The following is a 23963-nucleotide window of genomic DNA, read 5'->3' on the forward strand; positions in this document are numbered from 1 at the left end:
CCGTAATCTGCCAGCAACCTATGTCAAAATGGAAAAGCACAGGAGTGTGAGGAGACCTCAAAGTGACACATGGCAGAGTGGAAGCAATGGGAGGCCGTACAGGGACCCAGGTCACACTGTGGGACCAGCAGCAGCGTGACCAGGCGGTACGGGGGCACATGGCCGATTTGGGGCCTGGCGGCACCTATGGGAGGCCTGTAATCTGCCAGCAACCTATGTCAAAATGGAAAACCGCAGGAGTGTGAGGAGACCTCAAAGTGGCACATGGCAGAGTGGAAGCAATGGGAGGCCGTACAGGGACCCAAGTCACACTGTGGGACCAGCAGCAGCGTGACCAGGCGGTACGGGGGCCCATGGCCGATTTGGGGCCTGGCGGCACCTATGGTAGGCCTGTAATCTGCCAGCAACCTATGTCAAAATGGAAAAGCACAGGAGTGTGAGGAGACCTCAAAGTGACACATGGCAGAGTGGAAGCAATGGGAGGCCGTACAGGGACCCAGGTCACACTGTGGGACCAGCAGCAGCGTGACCAGGCGGTACGGGGGCCCATGGCCGATTTGGGGCCTGGCGGCACCTATGGAAGGCCTGTAATCTGCCAGCAACCTATGTCAAAATGGAAAACCGCAGGAGTGTGAGGAGACCTCAAAGTGGCACATGGCAGAGTGGAAGCAATGGGAGGCCGTACAGGGACCCAGGTCACACTGTGGGCTCAGCAGCAGCGTGACCAGGCGGTACGGGGGCCCATGGCCGATTTGGGGCCTGGCGGCACCTATGGGAGGCCCGTAATCTGCCAGCAACCTATGTCAAAATGGAAAAGCACAGGAGTGTGAGGAGACCTCAAAGTGACACATGGCAGAGTGGAAGCAATGGGAGGCCGTACAGGGACCCAGGTCACACTGTGGGACCAGCAGCAGCGTGACCAGGCGGTACGGGGGCACATGGCCGATTTGGGGCCTGGCGGCACCTATGGGAGGCCTGTAATCTGCCAGCAACCTATGTCAAAATGGAAAACCACCGGAGTGTGAGGAGACCTGAAAGTGGCACATGGCAGAGTGTGGCGATGGAAACAGCAGCAATGGGAGGCCGTACAGGGACCCATGAGAGACTCTGGACTTGGCAGCAGCATGAGGAGGCGGTATATAGGGACCCATGGCAGATTAGGGGCCTGGCAGCAGCTATGGGAGGCCCGTAATCTGCCAGCACCCTATGTCAAAAAATTCAACACAACAGCAGTGTGTGAGGAGACCTGAAAGTGGCACATGTTTGGGGCATGATTCATGGTGGATTTAGTCAGTTGTGTCAGGAACTGGTGGTTTGAAATCCAGACTAATCCACGCCTGATTCATTTTCACAAACGTGAGTCTCTCCACACTTTGGGTGGACAGTCGTGTCCTCCGCGGAGTTACAATACCTCCTGCCGCACTAAACACGCGCTCCGATGCCACGCTACTGGCCGGGCATGACAGCCTTTCAAGGGAAAATTCAGCTAGTTGGGGCCAAAGGTCAAGTTTCGTTGCCCAGTAGTCAAGGGGATTGTCTACCTCGGTTGGCAGGGTGCTGTCCAAGTAGGCCCAAGCCTTTTGTTTGAGCTCCTGCTCCAGGTCCACCTGATGCTGCTGCTGTGGCTGGTTAGTAGTTTCCTAACTGCGCTGGTGAAGAAAGCTACTCATCATCGACTGCAGACTGAGGCAGCCGCTGCTGGTGGAGCTGCCACTGCTCCTACCACCCCACCCCTCCCCTGCTGCCATGGCAGCGGAACGCGAGCGCACAGGGCCCACAGTGTCTGAGGATGGACGTTGGCGCACAAAGGCAGAGACCAACTGACTACATAGGTGGTTTTTATAGTACGTAATTTTGGCCTCCCTCTCAGCAGGTGTGAAAAAGGCCACCATTTTGGAACGATAGCGAGGGTCCAACAAGGTGGACAGCCAAAAGTCATCCCTCTGTCTGATGGTTATTATTCGGCTGTCGCTAGGCAAGCAACCGAGCATGCTATGGGCCATTTGCGCCAAGGAATGCGAGGGACTCCCTGCCTCCATCTCCACAGCATACTGCCACGGTGCGTCTGGGTCCTCTGTCTCCTCCTCCTCCTCCTCTACCAGATGCTCCTGCTCCTCCACTCCTGTCCGCTGAGTGGAAAAACCACCCATTTCACTCAATAATTCCTGAGCACAAATGTCCTCCTCTACCTCCTCCTCTTCTTCCTGTCCTCGCCCCACAGGGGTCATGTGGCGTTGAGATCTGTGCGCCACGTCTACCGCACCCTGACCAGCCATTGTTAACAGCATTTGTTCCAGGACGTGCAACAGAGGAATGACATCGTTCATCCCATAGTCCTGCCGACTCACGAATAGCGTGGCCTCCTCAAAGGGCCTGAGCAAGCGGCAGGTGTCACGCATGAGCTGCCAATGGCTGACATCGAAGTTACACAGGGGAGTACCTTTATCCGCTTGTAACATCAGGAAATCGGTGATGGCCTTTCGCTGCTCGTAAAGGCGGTCTAACATGTGTAGGGTTGAATTCCACCTTGTTGCAACGTCGCAGATCAGGCGATGCTGTGGAATTCCGTTCTGCCGCTGCAGCTCAATGAGGGTGTTCTTTGCGGTGTAGGAATGGCTGAAATGCATGCACAGTTTACGTGACATTTTAAGGATGTCTTGCAGTGGGATGGTGGATTTTAGGAACCGCTTGACAACCAGATTGAACACGTGAGCCATGCATGGCGCATGGCACAACCTTCCTTGACGCAGAGCAGACACCATGTTCTTTCCGTTGTCGGTCAACATGGTTCCGATTTTCAGTTTGCGCGGAGACAGCCATCTGTCGATTTCTCTGTTCATTACACTCAGAAGTTCCTCCCCTGTGTGACTACGTTCGCCAAGGCATACCAGGTGCAGCACAGCGTGACACCGTTGCGCCCTGCACATGTGATATGCCGGTCGGGTAATGGGACTTGGCACGGGGGTGGCGGCTGAGGACACGGCGGAAAAAGAGGTGGTAGAGGCGGACATGTTTGCTGGACCAAGGACGTGCAAACGTGGAGGCAAAAGCGTCGTGACCTGTCCAAGTTGCTGGTGCGGCTGTGCCGGCACCACGTTCACCCAGTGGGCCGTAAATGACATGTACTGTCCCTGACCGTAGTTACAGCTCCACACGTCGGCGCTGCCGTGCACTTTGGCAGAGACCGACATGCTCAAAGACTGGCCCACCATCTCTTCTACATGTGAATGCAGGGCTGGCACTGCCTTTATGGCGAAGAAATGACGGCTTGGCACTCTCCACCGCGGCGCGGCACAAGCCATCATTTCTCGGAAAGGTGCTGAGTCCACCAGTTGGAAAGGGAGGGACTGCAGCACCAGCAACTTGGACAGGAGGACATTCAGCTTTTGCACCGTCGGGTGCGTGCTCGCAAACTGTTGTCTCTTGGAAACGGATTCCAAGAAAGACTGTTGACAGAATCCGAGAAGAGGAGTAGCAGGAGAAGGAGCATCTGAACGAGCGGAAGATGCCAACGAGCGACAACTCCCCTCAGCAGAGGTGTTGGAGCCTTGACTGGCTGATAGAGGGCGATTGACGACGTCGGGTGACGGAGCAAGTAACGGAGCGGGTGATGGAGCGGGGGCTGGGGCAGGCAGAACCGCCGTATCTTTATCACGGTTTTCCCAGGCCACCGAATGGTGACGCTGCATATGCTGACGCAACGCTGTAGTCCCAACATGGGCCCCCTGGCCACGCTTGCATTTCTGGCCACATAGTCGACATACGGCTACGTTTACTTCCTCGGGCGGCTTGACGAAAAATTGCCACACCACCGAGTAGGAAACTTTGCCCCCGCTACTCCTCACTGGCTGACTGCTACTTCCTCCGTGCGCACCGGCACCACTACTGGCCGTGGTGGTAGGCTGCAGTGGAGCTGGTGCTCTACTCCGTGGCCGTTTGGCTCCACTGACACTGATGCGACCCTGCTGCCTCCTGGGCAACCCACCGACTGTTTCGCTCGCTGCCAAGCTGGCACCCTCTTCTCCTGATGATGCGGAAGAAATTGCCTGATGACGACGAGGCAGCCAAGTGCGATCAACCTCCTCATCATCAAGTAGGGTCTCCGCCTCACTACTAGCCCCCTCGGCTGCGTCTGGGTCAGGGGACAGACCTGTCTCTAGACCGGCTACCGAGCCACTCTCCTCGCCAGTACTTCTTCGCCTGGCTGCTGAAAAGGCGGATGTCTCCCCCCGTTCCTGACCGCCCTCTGTTAGCTCTTCCTCACTGTACAGTGGGGCTGAGCCCACAGCATGCGATACTTCGCTTGGTGAGGGAACAGCAAAGGACAGGGGCAGGTAGAGGACATGTGATTTCAGTGGGCTTGCTCCCGGGCCATGCCAACTAACGGTTGTGTCTGACGTACCCACCGACCATTGGCTGTAGGTGTCAGAGGTGACCTGGGAAGAGGAAGACGACCGAGCCAACCAATCATAATCGTTGGTTTAATTCAACGATTATGTGTCCCTGAGTAACAATTCTGTGTCCCTGAGTAACAATTCTGTGGCCCTAAGTAACAGTTCTGTGGCCCTCAGTAACAATTCTGTGTCCCTGATTAACGTTTATGTGGCCCTAAGTAACGGTTCTGTGGCCCTCAGTAACAATTCTGTGTCTGTCCGAGTAACAATTCTGTGGCCCTAAGTAACAGTTCTGTGGCCCTCAGTAACAATTCTGTGTCCCTGATTAACGTTTCTGTGGCCCTAAGTAACGGTTCCGTGGCCCTCAGTAACAATTCTGTGTCCCTGATTAACGTTTATGTGGCCCTAAGTGTAAAATATCGTATTGTCTCGATATTTTCTTAACTTGTATTGATGAGAAATGTTCAGATAGAAAGTCCTTCCATTTCTTGTATAAACTCAAAAAGATGATTTAATAATAACGTTGCATAAAATTAGAAATAAAATATTGGAATACAGAATGTTTAAATAAAGTCCAAAAAGTATAGTTAAGTTCTTAATAATAAAATTGTATGTAATTGTGTGTGTATAATATGAATGTGTGTAGATATGAGCAAGCAGCTCCCTTCGCCTAGCTGTCTAAAGAAAGTATGCTTTAAACCTTTGTCCTGCTCTAGAAAGCAATCCAGCCCCCACCAACCTAAAAGTGGGTTGGTATACTCTTGTAGTCCCACTAAGATAATTGACACCAACAGATGTGTATATATATAACAAACCCTCCAGCCTACTTCTCTCAAAGTCTGAGTGTAACTTTATCTCTTACATAGATGGGGGAGGATGGGGGAAGGTATAGCTAATTACTCTCATATGTGGCTTGAATGTAAAGGAAAAACCCAAGATATTTATATTCACAGACTATGAAGTCTAATTCCTTACTTTTCCCAATCTAGAACAAATATAAATATAATAACTCAATTATTCTATTAAGATCCAACTCATTCATACTTGTTAGTACTGTTAATAAGAAGATATTAGATATTTAGGTTAAGGAAAGCTTCTAACATTTCCCTCTCAAAATGATCGATTTTATCGAATCTTAATCATTTTCCTTATCTTAATCCATTTATACACATTCTCGTCACTTTCGTATCCATTCAAGCGTTTTTGGATCTTAAGATAATTGATCTGAACTTATCTTCAATTTGATTCTATAATGGGAAAACAAATTCTTTGATAAACCTTTTGTTATGTATCACATAAAAATATTTTTACCCTTATTATTTTCCTTTCCTTTCACCAAATAATTCATCCCCTTAATAAATGTATAACTGTAACATTAAAGTACAATACTTTAAAATATGTCACTTAAAAAATAGATGTTTCATATTTTCCCTCCAAAATGTGTGTAGCACACAGTTCTATAATCCACTACATCTTTTCAAAATACCTTATCAACATTTAAACATAACATATGTTCTCTAACTTCAATCCATACATGTATATCAAATGATTTTTTTTTTAAAAACATACATATAACAATGTAAAGCTTGCCTAAATTTTTCTATATGTACCTTAGAAAACTTATCTCTAGCTTAATTAACAACAGATGTTCTAACTAAGAGTGACTCTGTTGTAACAAAAGTTTAACCCTTTCACTTCTGAAAATACATAGTGTGTGATTGCAAATGTTCATGTGAAAACTGATCTCATCTTGATATGATAAACATATCATGTCAAAAATAAAATGTACACACAAAAAAAACCAATATATCTGATGATGAATGAATTATTTCATCAGTAGTCAAAAGTCAATTGTTTTATAAGTTCTTCCTCTATGAGATGCCTTGAGATGTCTTGTCTTCTTCTAGCACTCTGTAAAGTTCAAATAACTTTATTGAACATAAAAAGAACAACAAAAACTATGATGAATGAAATTCTTGTTGCAAAGCTTCTTCCAGAATAAATTTCCTTCTTGGAAAATGTATTATCATCTGAAAGGTTTAGAAATATTTGAACTTTCTTCCTTTAACAGTTACTCTTAGGTCATTTCCTGTAACAGAAATGCAGTATCATTATTTTGGCATTGATAATTTTACATGGATTAATCCTCTTACATTTATCTGTTAATATTACATATCATAATCACAAACATTTCTAGTCATGACATGGAAGACATATTTTGATTATAATACTTCTTATTGACTTGTAGTGTTCTATTTTAGAATGCGGGCACTTCCGCCTAACAGTACTAGGGTTGCTGATGCAAATCCCAACCATGGCATCACCTGCCTGGAGTTTACATGTTCTCCCTGTGCTTGTGTGGGTTTCCTCCAGGTACTCCGGTTTCCTCCCACACTCCAAAGACATGTTGGTAGGAGAATTGGCTCCTATCTAAATTGGCCCTAGTATGTGTATGTATGACTGTGAGTTAGGGACCTCAGATTGTACACCTCTTGAGGGTTAGGGACTTATGTGAATGTACTATATATGTAAAAAGCACTACGTAAATTGACGACGCTATATATGTACCAGAAATAAACAAAAATAAATATAACAGGACGCTACATCTCCATTATTGGTCATGATTCAAAACCTTGGTTTCAAAACCAAAGAAAGGTTTTGTATCAACCCAGAGATGACAAAGGATCATGCCTTTGATCTTATCTCTATAAAATTGGAAATATGCGTAGCTGTTTTTTGTGTTGGCTTACTTCTTGTAGTGTAAGACTGATCTGCAGTAATACATACTGGTTTCAAACTTTTCTCAGTTCCTATGTTGAAAACATGAGGTACAAACTTCTCACTTACAGCTGTACAAACATGTGTTGGTATGTTTTCCTGAAAAGGTCTTTTTGTTACTTCTATCTGAATGTGTTTGGAAGACAGTGTTTTGTACCATATAGGATAATTTTCACGATAATTGTCTGTTGAACCATCTTCCTGTAGGAGTTTCAGTGATGAATCAGGTGTCTGTAATATGATCTTACTTGATCTCACAATGTATTCAGTTATTTTGACTGCAAAGAAAACACTTAACAATTTTTTCATATGTGCATCAAAGTTTTTCTCCATATTTGTCAAAGTTCTTGAGAAGAAACCTATTATTTTCTGATTACCGTCTTTTAATTGTGACAAAGTTGCTGAGATTGCATTATTGGAAACATTGGTTTCTAAAACAAAAGGAACTTTACTACAAAACTCAACAGTACTTAATGTAGTAGCATTCTGCAAATTCCATTTCAATAGTTCAAAAGCTTCTTTCTCAGTTTGATTCCATTGATCAAACACACCAGCTTTTTGTCTCAAACGATCAAATAATGATCTAGACTTTTCTGCAAAATTGGGTATAAAATCTTTACAATGATTTACTTCGCTCAAAAACTGATGCAAAGCCTTGCGATTTGTTGGAATTGGATAAGCAGAAATAGTTCTAACTTTTTCTTGCAATATCTGTCTCTGTCCATGACTAATTTGCATATGAAGGAATTCCACCTGTCTTTTCATCAACTGAACTTTCTCTGTATTCAATTTCAATCCTGCTGTATGTAACAACGTAAATACTTCAGACAAAAGAGTGATATGTTCAGTTCTATTTTGTGTAGACAAGAGAAGCTTGTCTACATGCTGGACAATACATTCTGGCCTAGAGAATTTAGATAATATTTTTCCCAAATACTCATGAACAATCCCATCACTTAAATCTAAGCCTGGGGCTAATCTTGTGAATGTATAAGTTTCTTTGTTGAAGCTAAAGGCAAGTTTATATTGACAACTCTTAGCTAAGGGTACTGACAAATGGCTATTGGCAATTTCAAGTACTGAGAATATTTTGGCCTTGGCATCCAGATGTGACATTATGTTACAATCAGGAACAATAGATCTGTTATTTGTGATGCATTTGTTCAATGTCCTGAAGTCAACTGATAAAGAATATGAATTATCAACTTTGATAGGCCAAATACAATTATTCACCACTGATTGTACTTTCTTTAAAATACCTTGCTGTAAAAACTCATCTACAATGGAAGAGATTGGATTAATTGATTCTAATGGCAATTTGTATTGAGGTTGAGGCTTAGGGTCTCTACCTTCAATGTCAACATCAAAATCCTTAAACAAACCTACATCATTTTTGCTTCGACTCCAAAGATCTGTATGTGATATAACCAATTGTTCCAATTCAAGATTGGTTCCTGTATGTGGCCATTTATGATCTGAAGACATGTCAGCAGTTGCTGTACAAATACTTCCAACATTACAGTACATGGAAGAATCAATTAATGTTGATTTGGGCCTTCCACTTTCATCCAATAAATTTGGAGCAACATATTCCAACAGTAAAGAAGAAGAATCTCCATTTGATCCTGATTTAAATTTCGGCAATGGCAGTAAACCATTCCTATTAATGACAACAGCACTGTTTACCATATTGTTTAAGCTGTTGTTAACTCTCAGTGAACTGATCTTTTTAACTTCTGAGGCATAAGGCAACTCAGACAGACTATTGTTGGAACATGGAGGAGCAGATTGTTCAGAAATTATATTTTGGTCTTCTAATTCCAAAGCTTTTCTTTGTAAATCTAATTTATAATGAATACAATCTCTTTTCAAATGACCAAATCGTTTACAATAGAAACAAATAGTATTTCCTGTCTGCTCTGAGACTCTCGTCCTGCCTGTGACGTATTCATCATCATAACTGGGTGTGGCTAAGCACATGGTCTCTCTCTGTTCTCCATTTTGAACAATTAAACTTTCCTTCTTCTGATTGTTTAATTTAAGTTGTCTCCTAACTGTATCAATAACTTTGGCTGCTTGATCTAAATCATTTTTTCCAGTAGCAATAATAACAGATGCTGGATCAAGATACTTGAATTTTTTAACAAAAGCATTTACCATAGAAGGAGTCTCATTGTCTAAATTAAATATCATTTTGTATACTTTAGAAAATCTATTTTTAAATTCAAAAGGATCATCATTAATCGTAGCTCTTAAGGAGTCTAAGATTTCCAAAGAAGGAGTTTCCTCTCCAGTAGTAAATTTCAATAATTGACGTAGTCGGTCTGATGCATTGCTATGCATTTCCTCATCATCCTCAATATATGGCGTTTTGATTAATCTACATGCCATAACACTGGGGAGCCATAAACAGAATAGAAAATTTCTTTGCTCCTGATTTAAACAAAAATTATTACAAAAATTTTCATAAACCTCCATGTTATAGAAAGCATCGGCGTCCATATCATAGGCTGGCATATCCTTCAAAATTTTCATGAGCTGATCAAGGATTTTAAGATTAAGTTTTGCAGCTTTATCCCTTAATTTTCTCTTACACATTTCTTCCTGATTGGTAGGATCTCCTTCCATAGACTGGATCTCTGGTACAAAAGATTTTTGTTTCTCTGCCTTAGTATTCACACAAATTCTTTTTACATCATTCTGCAGGTCAGATAACTGAATGTCTTTTGTTTGAATTGCACTTTGCATATCATCTATTTGCTCAGTCAAAATCTGGCAATTAGCACATACACTGCTCTGATCTTGCTTCATTATACATGTAGCAGTCTTAGGAACATCAAAAATCATGGCATTAAAAACATTAACTAACTTCATTACATTTCTAACTTGTTTGCTCAGTTTCTTAAAGGAAAACTTAGATTTTTCTATCTTAATATTAGCCTGTAAGCACTCATTATACATGTACCGCCAAAGTTCATTATCTTTAACAAATGTAGACAGATTCTTGAATTCTAACTTACTCTCTCTAGATAATTCATCAATAAAATCCATTACTTACCAATTAATAAGGTCTTTCTTTACATAACGCGTCTTTTCTCTCTTGGCGGGAAATGACATCACCAAGGAACAGCGTTGCTTGCAATTGCGCAAAATTCTCACCAATTCTGCTTTTAGGTTCTCGATTATGCCGACGATTCATCTGTTGCAGACTTTACTTCTCCTGAAAGCTTGATTTCATATTTTGCTGAGTGTGCAAACCTCTTCCCTCTGATCAAGATGAAGAAGAAAAAAGTCAAAAATAAGCGATCGGCGGAAACGAATCGAACTGGAGGCTCGCCACTGCAAAATATCGTATTGTCTCGATATTTTCTTAACTTGTATTGATGAGAAATGTTCAGATAGAAAGTCCTTCCATTTCTTGTATAAACTCAAAAAGATGATTTAATAATAACGTTGCATAAAATTAGAAATAAAATATTGGAATACAGAATGTTTAAATAAAGTCCAAAAAGTATAGTTAAGTTCTTAATAATAAAATTGTATGTAATTGTGTGTGTATAATATGAATGTGTGTAGATATGAGCAAGCAGCTCCCTTCGCCTAGCTGTCTAAAGAAAGTATGCTTTAAACCTTTGTCCTGCTCTAGAAAGCAATCCAGCCCCCACCAACCTAAAAGTGGGTTGGTATACTCTTGTAGTCCCACTAAGATAATTGACACCAACAGATGTGTATATATATAACAAACCCTCCAGCCTACTTCTCTCAAAGTCTGAGTGTAACTTTATCTCTTACATAGATGGGGGAGGATGGGGGAAGGTATAGCTAATTACTCTCATATGTGGCTTGAATGTAAAGGAAAAACCCAAGATATTTATATTCACAGACTATGAAGTCTAATTCCTTACTTTTCCCAATCTAGAACAAATATAAATATAATAACTCAATTATTCTATTAAGATCCAACTCATTCATACTTGTTAGTACTGTTAATAAGAAGATATTAGATATTTAGGTTAAGGAAAGCTTCTAACACTAAGTAACGGTTCTGTGGCCCTCAGTAACAATTCTGTGTCCCTCAAGAAACAATTCTGTGTCTGTCCCTGAGTAACAATTCTGTGGCCCTAAGTAACGGTTCTGTGGCCCTCAGTAACAATTCTGTGTCCCTGATTAACGTTTCTGTGGCCCCAAGTAACGGTTCTGTGGCCCTCAGTAACAATTCTGTGTCCCTGAGTAACAATTCTGTGTCTGTGCGAGTAACAATTCTGTGGCCCTAAGTAACAGTTCTGTGGCCCTCAGTAACAATTCTGTGTCCCTGAGTAACAATTCTGTGTCTGTGCGAGTAACAATTCTGTGGCCCTAAGTAACAGTTCTGTGGCCCTCAGTAACAATTCTGTGTCCCTGAGTAACAATTCTGTGTCTGTGCGAGTAACAATTCTGTGGCCCTAAGTAACAGTTCTGTGGCCCTCAGTAACAATTCTGTGTCCCTGAGTAACAATTCTGTGTCTGTGCGAGTAACAATTCTGTGGCCCTAAATAACAGTTCTGTGGCCCTCAGTAACAATTCTGTGTCCCTGATTAACGTTTCTGTGGCCCTAAGTAACGGTTCTGTGGCCCTCAGTAACAATTCTGTGTCCCTGATTAATGTTTCTGTGGCCCCAAGTAACGGTTCTGTGGTTCTCAGTAACAATTCTGTGTCCCTGAGTAACAATTCTGTGTCTGTGCGAGTAACAATTCTGTGGCCCTAAGTAACAGTTCTGTGGCCCTCAGTAACAATTTTGTGTCCCTGAGTAACAATTCTGTGGCCCTAAGTAACAGTTCTGTGGCCCTCAGTAACAATTCTGTGTCCCTGATTAACGTTTATGTGACCCTAAGTAATGGTTCTGTGGCCCTCAGTAACAATTCTGTGTCCCTGTGTAACAATTCTGTGTCTGTGCGAGTAACAATTCTGTGGCCCTAAGTAACAGTTCTGTGGCCCTCAGTAACAATTCTGTGGCCCTAAGTAACAGTTCTGTGGCCCTCAGTAACAATTCTGTGTCCCTGAGTAACAATTCTGTGTCTGTGCGAGTAACAATTCTGTGGCCCTAAGTAACAGTTCTGTGGCCCTCAGTAACAATTCTGTGTCCCTGTGTAACAATTCTGTGTCTGTGCGAGTAACAATTCTGTGGCCCTAAGTAACAGTTCTGTGGCCCTCAGTAACAATTCTGTGTCCCTGATTAACGTTTATGTGGCCCTAAGTAACGGTTCTGTGGCCCTCAGTAAAAATTCTGTGTCCCTGAGTAACAATTCTGTGTCTGTGTGAGTAACAATTCTGTGGCCCTAAGTAACAGTTCTGTGGCCCTCAGTAACAATTCTGTGTCCCTGATTAACGTTTCTGTGGCCCTAAGTAACGGTTCTGTGGCCCTCAGTAACAATTCTGTGTCCCTGATTAACGTTTCTGTGGCCCCAAGTAACGGTTCTGTGGCCCTCAGTAACAATTCTGTGTCCCTGAGTAACAATTCTGTGTCTGTCCGAGTAACAATTATGTGGCCCTAAGTAACAGTTCTGTGGCCCTCAGTAACAATTCTGTGTCCCTGAGTAACAATTCTGTGGCCCTAAGTAACGGTTCTGTGGCCCTCAGTAACAATTCTGTGTCCCTGATTAACGTTTATGTGGCCCTAAGTAACGATTCTGTGGCCCTCAGTAACAATTCTGTGTCCCTGTGTAACAATTCTGTGTCTGTGCGAGTAACAATTCTGTGGCCCTAAGTAACAGTTCTGTGGCCCTCAGTAACAATTCTGTGTCCCTGAGTAACAATTCTGTGTCTGTGCGAGTAACAATTCTGTGGCCCTAAGTAACAGTTCTGTGGCCCTCAGTAACAATTCTGTGTCTGTCCCTGAGTAACAATTCTGTGGCCCTAACTAACGTTTCTGTGGCCCTAAGTAACAGTTCTGTGGCCCTCAGTAACAATTCTGTGTCTGTCCCTGAGTAACAATTCTGTGGCCCTAACTAAAGTTTCTGTGGCCCTAAGTAACAATTCTCTGGCACTCAGTAACAATTCTGTCTGTCCCTGAGTAACAATTCTGTGGCCCTAATAACGTTTCTGTGGCCCTAAGTAACAGTTCTGTGGCCCTCAGTAACAATTCTGTGTCCCTGAGTAACAATTCTGTGTCTGTCCGAGTAGCAATTATGTGGCCCTAAGTAACAGTTCTGTGGCCCTCAGTAACAATTCTGTGTCCCTGAGTAACAATTCTGTGGCCCTAAGTAACGGTTCTGTGGCCCTCAGTAACAATTCTGTGTCCCTGATTAACGTTTATGTGGCCCTAAGTAACGGTTCTGTGGCCCTCAGTAACAATTCTGTGTCCCTGTGTAACAATTCTGTGTCTGTGCGAGTAACAATTCTGTGGCCCTAAGTAACAGTTCTGTGGCCCTCAGTAACAATTCTGTGTCTGTCCCTGAGTAACAATTCTGTGGCCCTAACTAACGTTTCTGTGGCCCTAAGTAACAGTTCTGTGGCCCTCAGTAACAATTCTGTGTCTGTCCCTGAGTAACAATTCTGTGGCCCTAACTAAAGTTTCTGTGGCCCTAAGTAACAATTCTCTGGCACTCAGTAACAATTCTGTCTGTCCCTGAGTAACAATTCTGTGGCCCTAATAACGTTTCTGTGGCCCTAAGTAACAGTTCTGTGGCCCTCAGTAACAATTCTGTGTCTGTCCCTGAGTAACAATTCTGTGGCCCTAACTAAAGTTTCTGTGGCCCTCCTAAGTAACAATTCTCTGGCACTCAGTAACAATTCTGTCTGTCCCTGAGTAACAATTCTGTGGCCCTAATAACGTTTCTGTGGCCCTAAGTAACAATTCTCTGGCACTCAGTAACAATTCTGTCTGTCCCTGAGTAACAATTCTGTGTCTGTCCCTGAGTAACAATTCTGTGGCCCTAACTAATGTTTCTGTGGCCCTAAGTAACGATTCTGTGGCCCTCATTAACAATTCTGTGTCCCTGAGTAATGGTTCTCTGTCCCTAAGTAACGTTTCTCTGTCCCCAAGTAACGTTTCTGTGGCCCTAACTCTGTCCCTAATACAGAGCGGTCTGCCTCTGTTCAATGACTGGAGGCAAATGAAGAATTCTAAAATGGCCGCTATTTATAGCTCGACCATTACACAGTGCTGGCTGGCTGGCTGCTGATTGGCTAATGCGATCACATGTCATTAAGGAATGCATTATGGGTCAGCGCGCCTTGTCTGCGCGCCTTCCCAGACATCCCCGCTCCGTCGCCGCACATGTCCGCCGCCATTTTAGGAAAAATTTCGATTCGCGCGTCCGAAGTAGGCTATTTTTCGGATTCGGCGGAATCGAAAATTTTCCGATATTCGACTCGAATTCCACTTCGCCTACTTCGATTCGCTCATCTCTAATAATAATCATAATAATAATAATGTCAAAAAACACACATACAGAAAAAATATATATATAGAAAAAATGGGTGGAAATAAATGATGGAAAAAATTGAGCGCTTAATTGTAAAACTGGCATAAAAATCGCTGGTTAACAACTTCCCAACCAGCCGTTGCATATAAACGGCCTCCCCGCACCCTGCTTGTGCGCACTCCCTCAGAGCGCGCAGGACCATGATCCGGTGCCCGCTGTTTCCTCCGGACACAGTGAAACACCGATCGTCTGACAGGACCTCTGTATGAGGTCCCGATCATGTGATCACTGATTGGCCAATCAGTGATCACATGCAAAGTAGTAAGCAAGATGTCACTTGTGACATCATGGCTTACTACGTGTGAAATCTGTGAATGATCACAGAGGTCACATGGTACAGGGCTATTCACAACAGCCTTGTACCATGTGACAAGCTGTGACCAATCACAGCTCACTCAGTATTTCTCAATGAGTGCAAGAATGCATACAGAGAGAAAGAGAAATGATTGCTTTTACATCCTATATGGGTGTAAAAGCAATCAGTGTAAAAAAAAAAAAAATCTTCATCACCCCCCACAAGTAGTACAGTGTCCCTATGGTGACAGTGTACTGCTAGGGTGACAGTATGTAAAAAAAAATAAAAATAAAAAATAATAATATAAAAAAAATAAAATAAAAATGTAAAAAAAAATGTTTAAAAATTATAAGTTTTGTTTATAAACTAATTTGGATTTTTGTTTTACTAAAAAGATAACGGAATAAATTTTGGCAAAGATTTATGATGAAATATTTTTTATTTGCAAAATTTTATAAAAAAAACACTTTTTTTCAAAATTTTTGGACTTTTTTATTTACATAGCAAAAAAAATAAAAATCCCAGCGGTGAATAAATACCACCAAAATAAAGCTTTATCTGTCTCAAAAAAATGGTAAAAAATTCATTTGGCTACAGTGTTGCATGACCGCGCAATTGTCATTCAGAGTGTGATAGCGTTGAAAGCTGAAAATTGCCCTGGACAGGAAGGGGGTGAAAGTGTCCGGACTGGAAGGGGGTAAAAGTGTCCGGACTGGAAGGGGGTAAAAGTGTCCGGACTGGAAGGGGGTGAAAGTGTCCGGACTGGAAGGGGGTAAAAGTGTCCGGACTGGAAGGGGGTGAAAGTGTCCGGACTGGAAGGGGGTAAAAGTGTCCGGACTGGAAGTGGTTAAAGACTGATTAGCAATAAAAAGTCATGTAAACTGTGAACCATAAAATGTATCTATAGTATAAAAAAATAATTAATTAAATAATTACTAATTAATTGTAAAAATATACCTAATAATAATAAAACTAAAAACCATATAAAATATCTTATACAAAAAAATCTATAGTATAAAATGAAAACATTCCATATAGAGAATCCTTAGAATAAACATATATGAATATATAAATGCAAAAGCACACTTGCTATTTAGAAACAGGATTTTTCAGCATACAATATTATGTGTAGTATAGAATTGTGTGTAATATAAAAACAGATACCTGGGTTGAGCAGATAGAAACTTGAGTATGGCAGTTCCCATGGCAACGAGACCTCCAGCCACTGGGTGTCAGTATTACAGCAGTTCAGCCTGTTTAGTGTGGCTGGCTGTTAAAGCAATGGATTAAATACTGTAAACCGCCTGCAGGTGGCAGTGGAACGCACGCCGGCTATTATGCATTTTTTCCATCATAATAATTTTTTCCATTATTTCCACCCATTTTTTCTATATATATATTTTCTGTATGTGTGTTTTATGACCTTATTATTATTATCTGTATTGTCATTTTTATGAGTACTTTTATGTGTATTGTTCTGCTCATCTACAGCACCACCACCTGTTATACCATTTTGAATATTCATGATTCATGTAATATTTTGAGGGGAATTTATATCTATGTTTTTTTAATCAGCTCTGATGAAGAAGGGAACACCCTTCGAAACGCATTAGTTTTATCCCCCCCCCCCCCCTTGGATTTACCTGTAACCCTGTGTGGATTATGGTTAACTTATGCCTGTTTTACCTTTTGTGAGTATATTTCCTAATAAAATAAAATTAGTCACTATTCATTGAGGTAATGCGCAAGGTTTGTGCGCTCTTTCTTTCATCCTCTCCTACAGTTTTATTAAGCTTCCCCGGCTTCATGATAGAGCTGCACAACCTCTGATCACCAGTGGATGAACACGCTGTTTGTTACTAATGCCCATTTGATCTGAGTCTTTGAGCGCAGGAGATAATGGGTCTTTGGTGACTGTTTTCTTCTGGAATCTCCTCCATGCACTTGAGACTGTGCAGGGAGACACAGCAAACCTTCTGGCAATGGTACGTATTGATCTTCCATCCTGGAGGAGTTGGACTGCCTGTGCAACCTCTGTAGGGTCCAGGTATGGCCTCATGCTACCAGTAGTGACACTGACCCGAGCCAAATGCAAAACTAGCGAAAATAGTCAGAAAGATGAGTAGGGAAAACATGTCAGTGGTCTCCTCCTGTAAAACCATTCCTGTTTTGGGGGCCATCTCATCGTTGCCCATCTAGTGCACCTGTTGTTCATTTCATGAACACCAAAGTAGCTGAAACTGATGAACAACCCCCTCTGCTACTTACCGGACCAGATCAATATCCCAGGAGTGTCACTGACTTGATGCTAGACCAGCAATGGGCAAACTACGGCCCGCGGGCCGTATACGGTCCGGCGGACATTTTAATCCGGCCCGCGGAGCTAGGCTCCCGCTAGGCTCCTCTCACAGTCCGCCCTGTTTCCTATGAGGATCTGTCCCCCCTCGACGTATCTGCGCATGTGCCGGAGATTGCCGATCGGCTGCTAATGCCTGAAACTGGCACATGCGCAGATACGTCGAGGGGGACAGATCCTCATAGGAGACAGATTTTCATGCTACACCGAACGGCGCGGGAACAAGAGGAACGCGCGGAGCAAAGGTAAGTGAATTGACACAGGGGGGACATGGGGAATTAATTACTATAGGGGGGATGAATTACTATAGGGGGGATAAATTACTATATGGGGGATGAATTACTATATGGGGGATTAATTACTATGGGGGATGAATTACTATGGGGGATGAATTACTATATGGGGGATGAATTACTATGGGGGATGAATTACTATGGGGGACGAATTACTATATGGGGGACGAATTACTATGGGGGACGAATTACTATGGGGGATGAATTACTATATGGGGGATGAATTACTATGCTTACTATGGATGACACATACACATCATTCATCTACTCTTGGTCCGGCCCCCGGGTCCAATATATGAACCCATTGCGGCCCTCAAGTCAAAAAGTTTGCCCACCCCTGTGCTAGACTCTGATTACAAAGTGTTCCTTTCATTTTTTTGAGCCGTGTACATGCACATAGGAACATAACACATGTGACAGAGCGTGCCTACATATGAAAACGACTATTGCATTACACATTACACATCACTGTGAACAATAGAATGAGAACAATAATTCTGGGGTCATTGTTCATGGTTACCTCTACACTTATATCCCGTACAGCGCCACCTATGGACAATTGTGGGTACTGCAGTTATCAACATTTCACAGCCATGCAGGATTTCAAGGCTTGACATGCTGGTTATATATTTACTCTTCACAACCCCATCCTTTATATTTACCAAAAAATTGGGCACTATAATGTGTTTATGTGCACTAAAATTAACTGAAATTTGTTATTTTACTGAAAATGTGCATTTGGTAAACATTTGGTAATTACCACCTCTACGCCGACGACACCCAAATTTACCTCTCCACCCCCCACCTCACCCCCTCACTCTCTGCCCGCATCGCCCACCTCCTAAACGACATATCAGACTGGATGTCGCTCCACTTCCTCAAATTTCACCTATCCAAAACCGAGCTCCTGGTCTTCCCCCCACCCCGTGCCCCCCCCCCCATCCTCTCCATCACCACTAACAATGCCACCATCTCTCCCACCCCACACGCCAAAGTCCTGGGTGTCACCCTGGACTCCCACCTCTCCTTCCTACCCCACATCCAACTGCTATCTAGATCTTGCAGGCTTCACCTCCGCAACATCTCCAAGATACGCACATTCCTCACCCCAGACACCACCAAACAACTCGTACACTCCCTCATCATCTCACACCTGGACTATTGCAACTCCCTTCTCACTGGCCTACCCAAACGAACGCTATCCCCACTCCAGTCTATCCTGAACTCAGCGGCCAGACTCATCCACTTCACCAACCGCTCCACATCTGCCTCCCCCCTCTGCCAATCCCTTCACTAACTCCCGATTGCCCAACGCATCAAGTTCAAGCTGCTAACTCTGACCTACAAAGCCATTCATAACGCTGCCCCAAACTACATAACCGACCTGATACCCAGATACTACCCTACCCGTGCCCTCCGCTCCTCACAGGACCTCCTGCTCTCTAGCTCCCTGGTCTCCTCCTCCCACGCCCGATTGCAGGACTTCTCCAGGACTTCCCCCATCCTCTGGAACTCCCTACCCAATCCATCAGAATGTCACCTACCCTCCTCACCTTCAGGCGCACCATAAAAACCCTCCTCTTCAGGGAAGCCTACCCCAACCTCACCTAACACCCGACCTCACCTAACAACTAACCTCCTCCACTCCACCCACCACTCCATCCCCCACAGCCATCTCCTCCTGTGCCACCTTACCCTCCCTCCTAGATTGTAAGCTCAAAAGAGCAGGGCCCTCGAACCCCTCGTGTATTGTATTGTTACTGTCTTGTCTCATCTTCTGTCCCCCTTGCTACTGTACAGCGCTGAGCATACCCTTTGGCGCTATATAATTACTATATAATAATAATAATATGTGCTATCGTGTGAAAAAAAAATAAAAAATGAAACTACCAGCATTTCTTTCTCCAGGGCATCTGCTTTAAGAAAATCTTTAATGTTTGAGGCGCTTAATAATCTTCAGGCCTAGATGGAGCTGATAATCATTGAAGATAAATACTGTATATAAATACAAATAAAATAAAGACATAAATAATTATAAATATAAATAAACATTTCCTATGACCATCAGCTCCATCTAGTGACCATAATGTCGTATTTTTCTAATTCACTTTATTATTATGAATGAAAAACATTTGACCCGGAGGGAACAAAGCCTAATAACATTTGATTTGACAGCCTAAGGTGCATATGTCTGTTGCTTCCCCTCTAGAGCGTCACATGCAGTATTTTCTTCCTTTACCACAGCTGTCTGCAGTAATCCCGCCCCTGGTGTCTGACTGACAGGTAACGTGGCCAATCACATGCTGGCCAAAGTGCTGGCAGCAAGGTTAGTAGAATGGATGGCAATTAAAGGGAAAGGGTAATAGAACCGTGTCACCAAAATAAGTATTCACACAGAAAAGTTACCTGTCATTTTTATGCAATTGTCCAAAAAATGTTTCACGTCTTGCTGTTCTCCAGCTGATATGTTGTTTGTGACACTGGAGAGGAGTAGAAGAACACCATGGACATCAATGTAAATGGATAAGAAGACCCTTTCATGCCGATCTACATCACACAATTATTTTATATTTACTTTTAATGAAATTAAATATTTTGTATGTTTTGTTTTTTAGTTTTTTAGCTTTTAGGTTTTTTTTTGCTTAACCGCTTGCCGCCCTGCCACTGTGTATATACGTGTGCAGGGCGGCAGTGGAGCGCAAAACCACGTTTTAAAACGGGTTCCGCGCTCCCGACACTTTCGCCGGCAGGGGGCGTGCGCGCGCGCTCCCGCCGACCCGCGGGTGACACGATTTGATCCAGGAGGGATCAATCATTAGATTTCAGCCAGTGATTTCTGGCTGAAATCACATGATCGGTCCCTGTCCTATCCTGTCCTGTGTTGACATACACACAGGGCAGGATATGATGTCATTCTTCTCTGCCTGGACACATTCCGTTCCAGACAGAGAAGAAGACATCCAAAGAGTGAGTACACAAGCACTACACTACAGTTAGAACACTCTACTTTGATAGGTTAGCATGGGATTATATGGAGGCGGTTCTTTTTGGCCTTGGATTGCCTCAGCGTTTCCGTACCTTCATTATGTCTTTATATACCTCTCCCACAGCTAAAGTGCGAGTTAACGGTCTACTCTCGGACTCTTTTTTGATAGGCAATGGCACCAGGCAGGGATGCCCACTATCCCCCCTCCTTTTTATTTTAACACTGGAACCACTGATGAATTGCATCAAACAAAACGATAATATCAAGGGGATTCATATCAATGGCAAAATTCATAAGATAGCGGCCTTTGCAGACGACATCTTGCTTTTTCTAACAGATCCCCATATCACTTTACCTAATCTGCTAAAAGATTTTGAATTGTTTCATTACCTGGCCAATTTCAAGATAAACTTCTCTAAATCCCAAGCTCTTAATGTCTCTCTTCACCGGGAGGTGATTAGGCAAGCGAAATCGAACTTCCCTTTTGCCTGGCAGTCGGAGGCAATTACATACTTGGGAATCCAATTACCGACTAATCTAAAGGAACTCTATGATTTGAATTTCCTACCCCTCTTGCGTAATATTTCCAGAGACATCCAGACTTGGAACAAACCTTGGTTTTCCTGGTTTGGTAGAGCAGCCATTCTCAAAATGAATGTGCTTCCAAGAATACTGTACCTACTCCAAACAATACCGATTGCATTACCGAGTTCTTTCTTTACATCTTATAAAAAGCTCTGCTCCTCCTTTCTTTGGAATAACCAACACCCCAGAATTAGCTTTGTACAACTCACCATGCCTAAGAGAAGTGGAGGTATTGGACTACCTGACATTACACGGTACTACAGGGCATGTCAATTGGCAAGAGTAGTAGACTGGACATCGAACTGTGATCGTAAGATTTGGGTTGACGTAGAATCTGATTTTTCGATGATTTCGCTTACCTCCTCCCCTTGGCTGGGAAATGCTCATATTCCCACTGAATTTCGGGATCACCCTCTTGTAGGCCCCACGTTAAACTGTTGCCGACAGATATTCCAGAACACTGAGCTCTCTTCCTCCCCGGGCCCCTTAACCCCACTCAAAAAGAACCCAGACTTTTTGCCGAGTATGTCCCGGACTTTCCTCTCTGGATGTGACCTTCCAGATAATCTAGCAATACATCACCTTTTCAAACATTCTGGGTTCTTATCTAGAGAGGACATTTTGAAGTTATGGCCATCCCTGAACCTAACACCGTGGATATATAGACAAATTCATCATTTTACACATAACGCCTCGCATTTACAAGACTACTCCAGGTCGCTTACTCCATTTGAGAAACTTTGCTTCTCGAATTCCCCCCAGCGACATGTTATATCCAAGCTTTACTCCCTTCTTGAAACTACTAGTATATCTCAACCTCGAAAAGCGTGTGAGGCTTGGATACGTGATTTACAAATACCTTTGTCAACTGACGACTGGGATCACATTTATGAACACATACATTCGGGCTCCATGTGTGTTTCCACGCAGGAAAGCAATTACAAACTATACTCTAGATGGTACAGAGTTCCGTCCCTGCTGCATAAATTTGACCCTAATATTTCAGAGTTGTGCTGGAGATGTAAACAGACAACAGGCACACTCCTACATATCTGGTGGGATTGTCCCTTGTTGCAGCCTTTTTGGGAAAATGTGCGAGATATAGTCTCACAAGTGACTACTTACACTCCGGAATACAGCCCGGCTCAATTTTTACTTCACCACTCCTCAATTCCGTTAAGGATGTACCGTAAGTCTCTTACCCTACATATGCTAAATGCGGCAAAACAATGCATTCCTGTCCACTGGCGTTCAGAACAGATTCCTACTGTGCGGGAGTGGTTTCATAGGGTCATCAGGGTTGCGGAGATGGAGGAATTGATTTCAGTGACAAGAGACCACCCGGAGAGATTTCGGAAAACGTGGGCGTGTTGGAAACACTTCCAAACTACCAATTTCTATAAACTCTATATGAATAACTAAAACTAATCTACAGGTCGTGAATACCGTTCAAAGTTATCACCTCTGGAATAACGCCGCGGACCGTGTTTATCGAAATGTATGTTAAGTCCTAAGGATAATACCTATTAGCTTGTCTACTATATTATATTATGGTTGGCTTAATAACTATTACCTATTACTTGATCCATCCCTCCTTTTTCACTTCCTTCCCACCTCTCCCCCCCACCCCTCTCCGTCCCCCCCCCCCCCCCCCTTTTTTTTTTTTTTTTTTTTTTTTTTTTCATCTCTCTCTCACTCCTCCCTGTGCTTTCTAAATCTTCCTGCATATACAGTACTCTCCTCTTTTTCTTTTCTCTCTTTTCCTTCCTTTTGTCTCATATTTCTCTCTTAAACAACTATTTCTACATACAAGCAGAAATTTAACTTAACCGGGTGCGGAATTGCACGAGGCGTCCGCCTCAGACATCAATGCTGCTTTTTGCTCCACTACTCGATTACTTAAGCGCTTTTTACCCCCGACACTTGCATCCTCTATACCTCTATTGCTTACCATCCATATTTGCGAAACTGTTATTCTACTTTGTTTACTGGGTAGCGTGATCTCCTGTGTATGTTTACTGCATACTTCAATTACATGTCTGACTACCCGTCTGCGTTACGGGTGATTGCTTCAGTTATACGTGTGCAAAATGGGTTCCGTACATGTCTTTAATCTCAAATGTCTTGTATTTCAATAAAAATTTTTGGAAAAAAAAAAAAAAAGAACACTCTAGGACACATTTAACCCCCTGATCGCCCCCCCCCCAGTTAACCCTTCACTGCCCTGTCACCAGTGTCACTGATCAGTGAAGCGATTTTTACTGATCAGTGTCACTGGCGACTTCCGATAGAGTTAGCGCCCCTCCCAGATAGCGCCAGATTGCCCGCCAGTACACCAGTAATCCCGTTTAACCCCTTGATCGCCCCCCCTCCAGTTAACCCCTTCACTGCCCTGTCACCAGTGTCACTGATCAGTGAACCGATTTTTACCGATCACTGTATCAGTGTCGCTGGCGACTTCCGATAGTGTTAGCGCCCCTCCCAGATAGCGCCAGATTGCCCGCTAATACACCAATAATCCTGTCTAACCCCTTGATCGCCCCCCCTGAGTTGACCCCTTCACTGCCCTGTCACCAGTGTCATTGATCAATGAACAGATTTTTACTGATCACTGTATCAGTGTCGCTGGTGACTTCCGATAGTGTTAGCGCCCCTCCCAGATAGCGCCAGTTTGCCCGCTAGTGCACCAGAAATCCCATTTAACCCCTTGATCACCCCCCTCCCCCCCAGTTAACCCCTTCACTGCCCTGTCACCAGTGTCATTGATTACAGTGAACAGATTTTTACTGATCACTGTATTAGTGTCACTGGTG

At 43.4% G+C, this 23963-nt stretch overlaps 1 protein-coding gene and 1 long non-coding RNA gene across 2 annotated transcripts in view; both read right to left on the minus strand.

Moving 5' to 3' along the window:
* Positions 1–23963, minus strand: part of LOC149451960 (uncharacterized) — a 41978-nt gene that overhangs the window by 10125 nt on the left and 7890 nt on the right. Inside the window, exons 3-4 of the mRNA XM_089689914.1 lie at positions 21175–21188; positions 19986–20039 (exon numbers count right to left, since the gene is read on the minus strand). Coding sequence (XP_089546040.1) covers positions 19986–20039; positions 21175–21188 — 68 coding nt within the window. The remainder of the gene's footprint in view (positions 1–19985; positions 20040–21174; positions 21189–23963) is intronic.
* Positions 4879–11197, minus strand: LOC149451961 (uncharacterized). The gene is made up of 2 exons (XR_016314960.1): positions 10231–11197; positions 4879–6483 (listed from the first exon to the last, which is right to left on the minus strand). It is a non-coding gene; the product is annotated as an uncharacterized LOC149451961 (long non-coding RNA).

This window comes from Staurois parvus, unplaced genomic scaffold (assembly GCF_062004578.1).
Source record: "Staurois parvus isolate SC_StPar_1 unplaced genomic scaffold, SC_StPar_1.0 ptg000503l, whole genome shotgun sequence".
NCBI classification, from domain to species: domain Eukaryota; kingdom Metazoa; phylum Chordata; class Amphibia; order Anura; family Ranidae; genus Staurois; species Staurois parvus.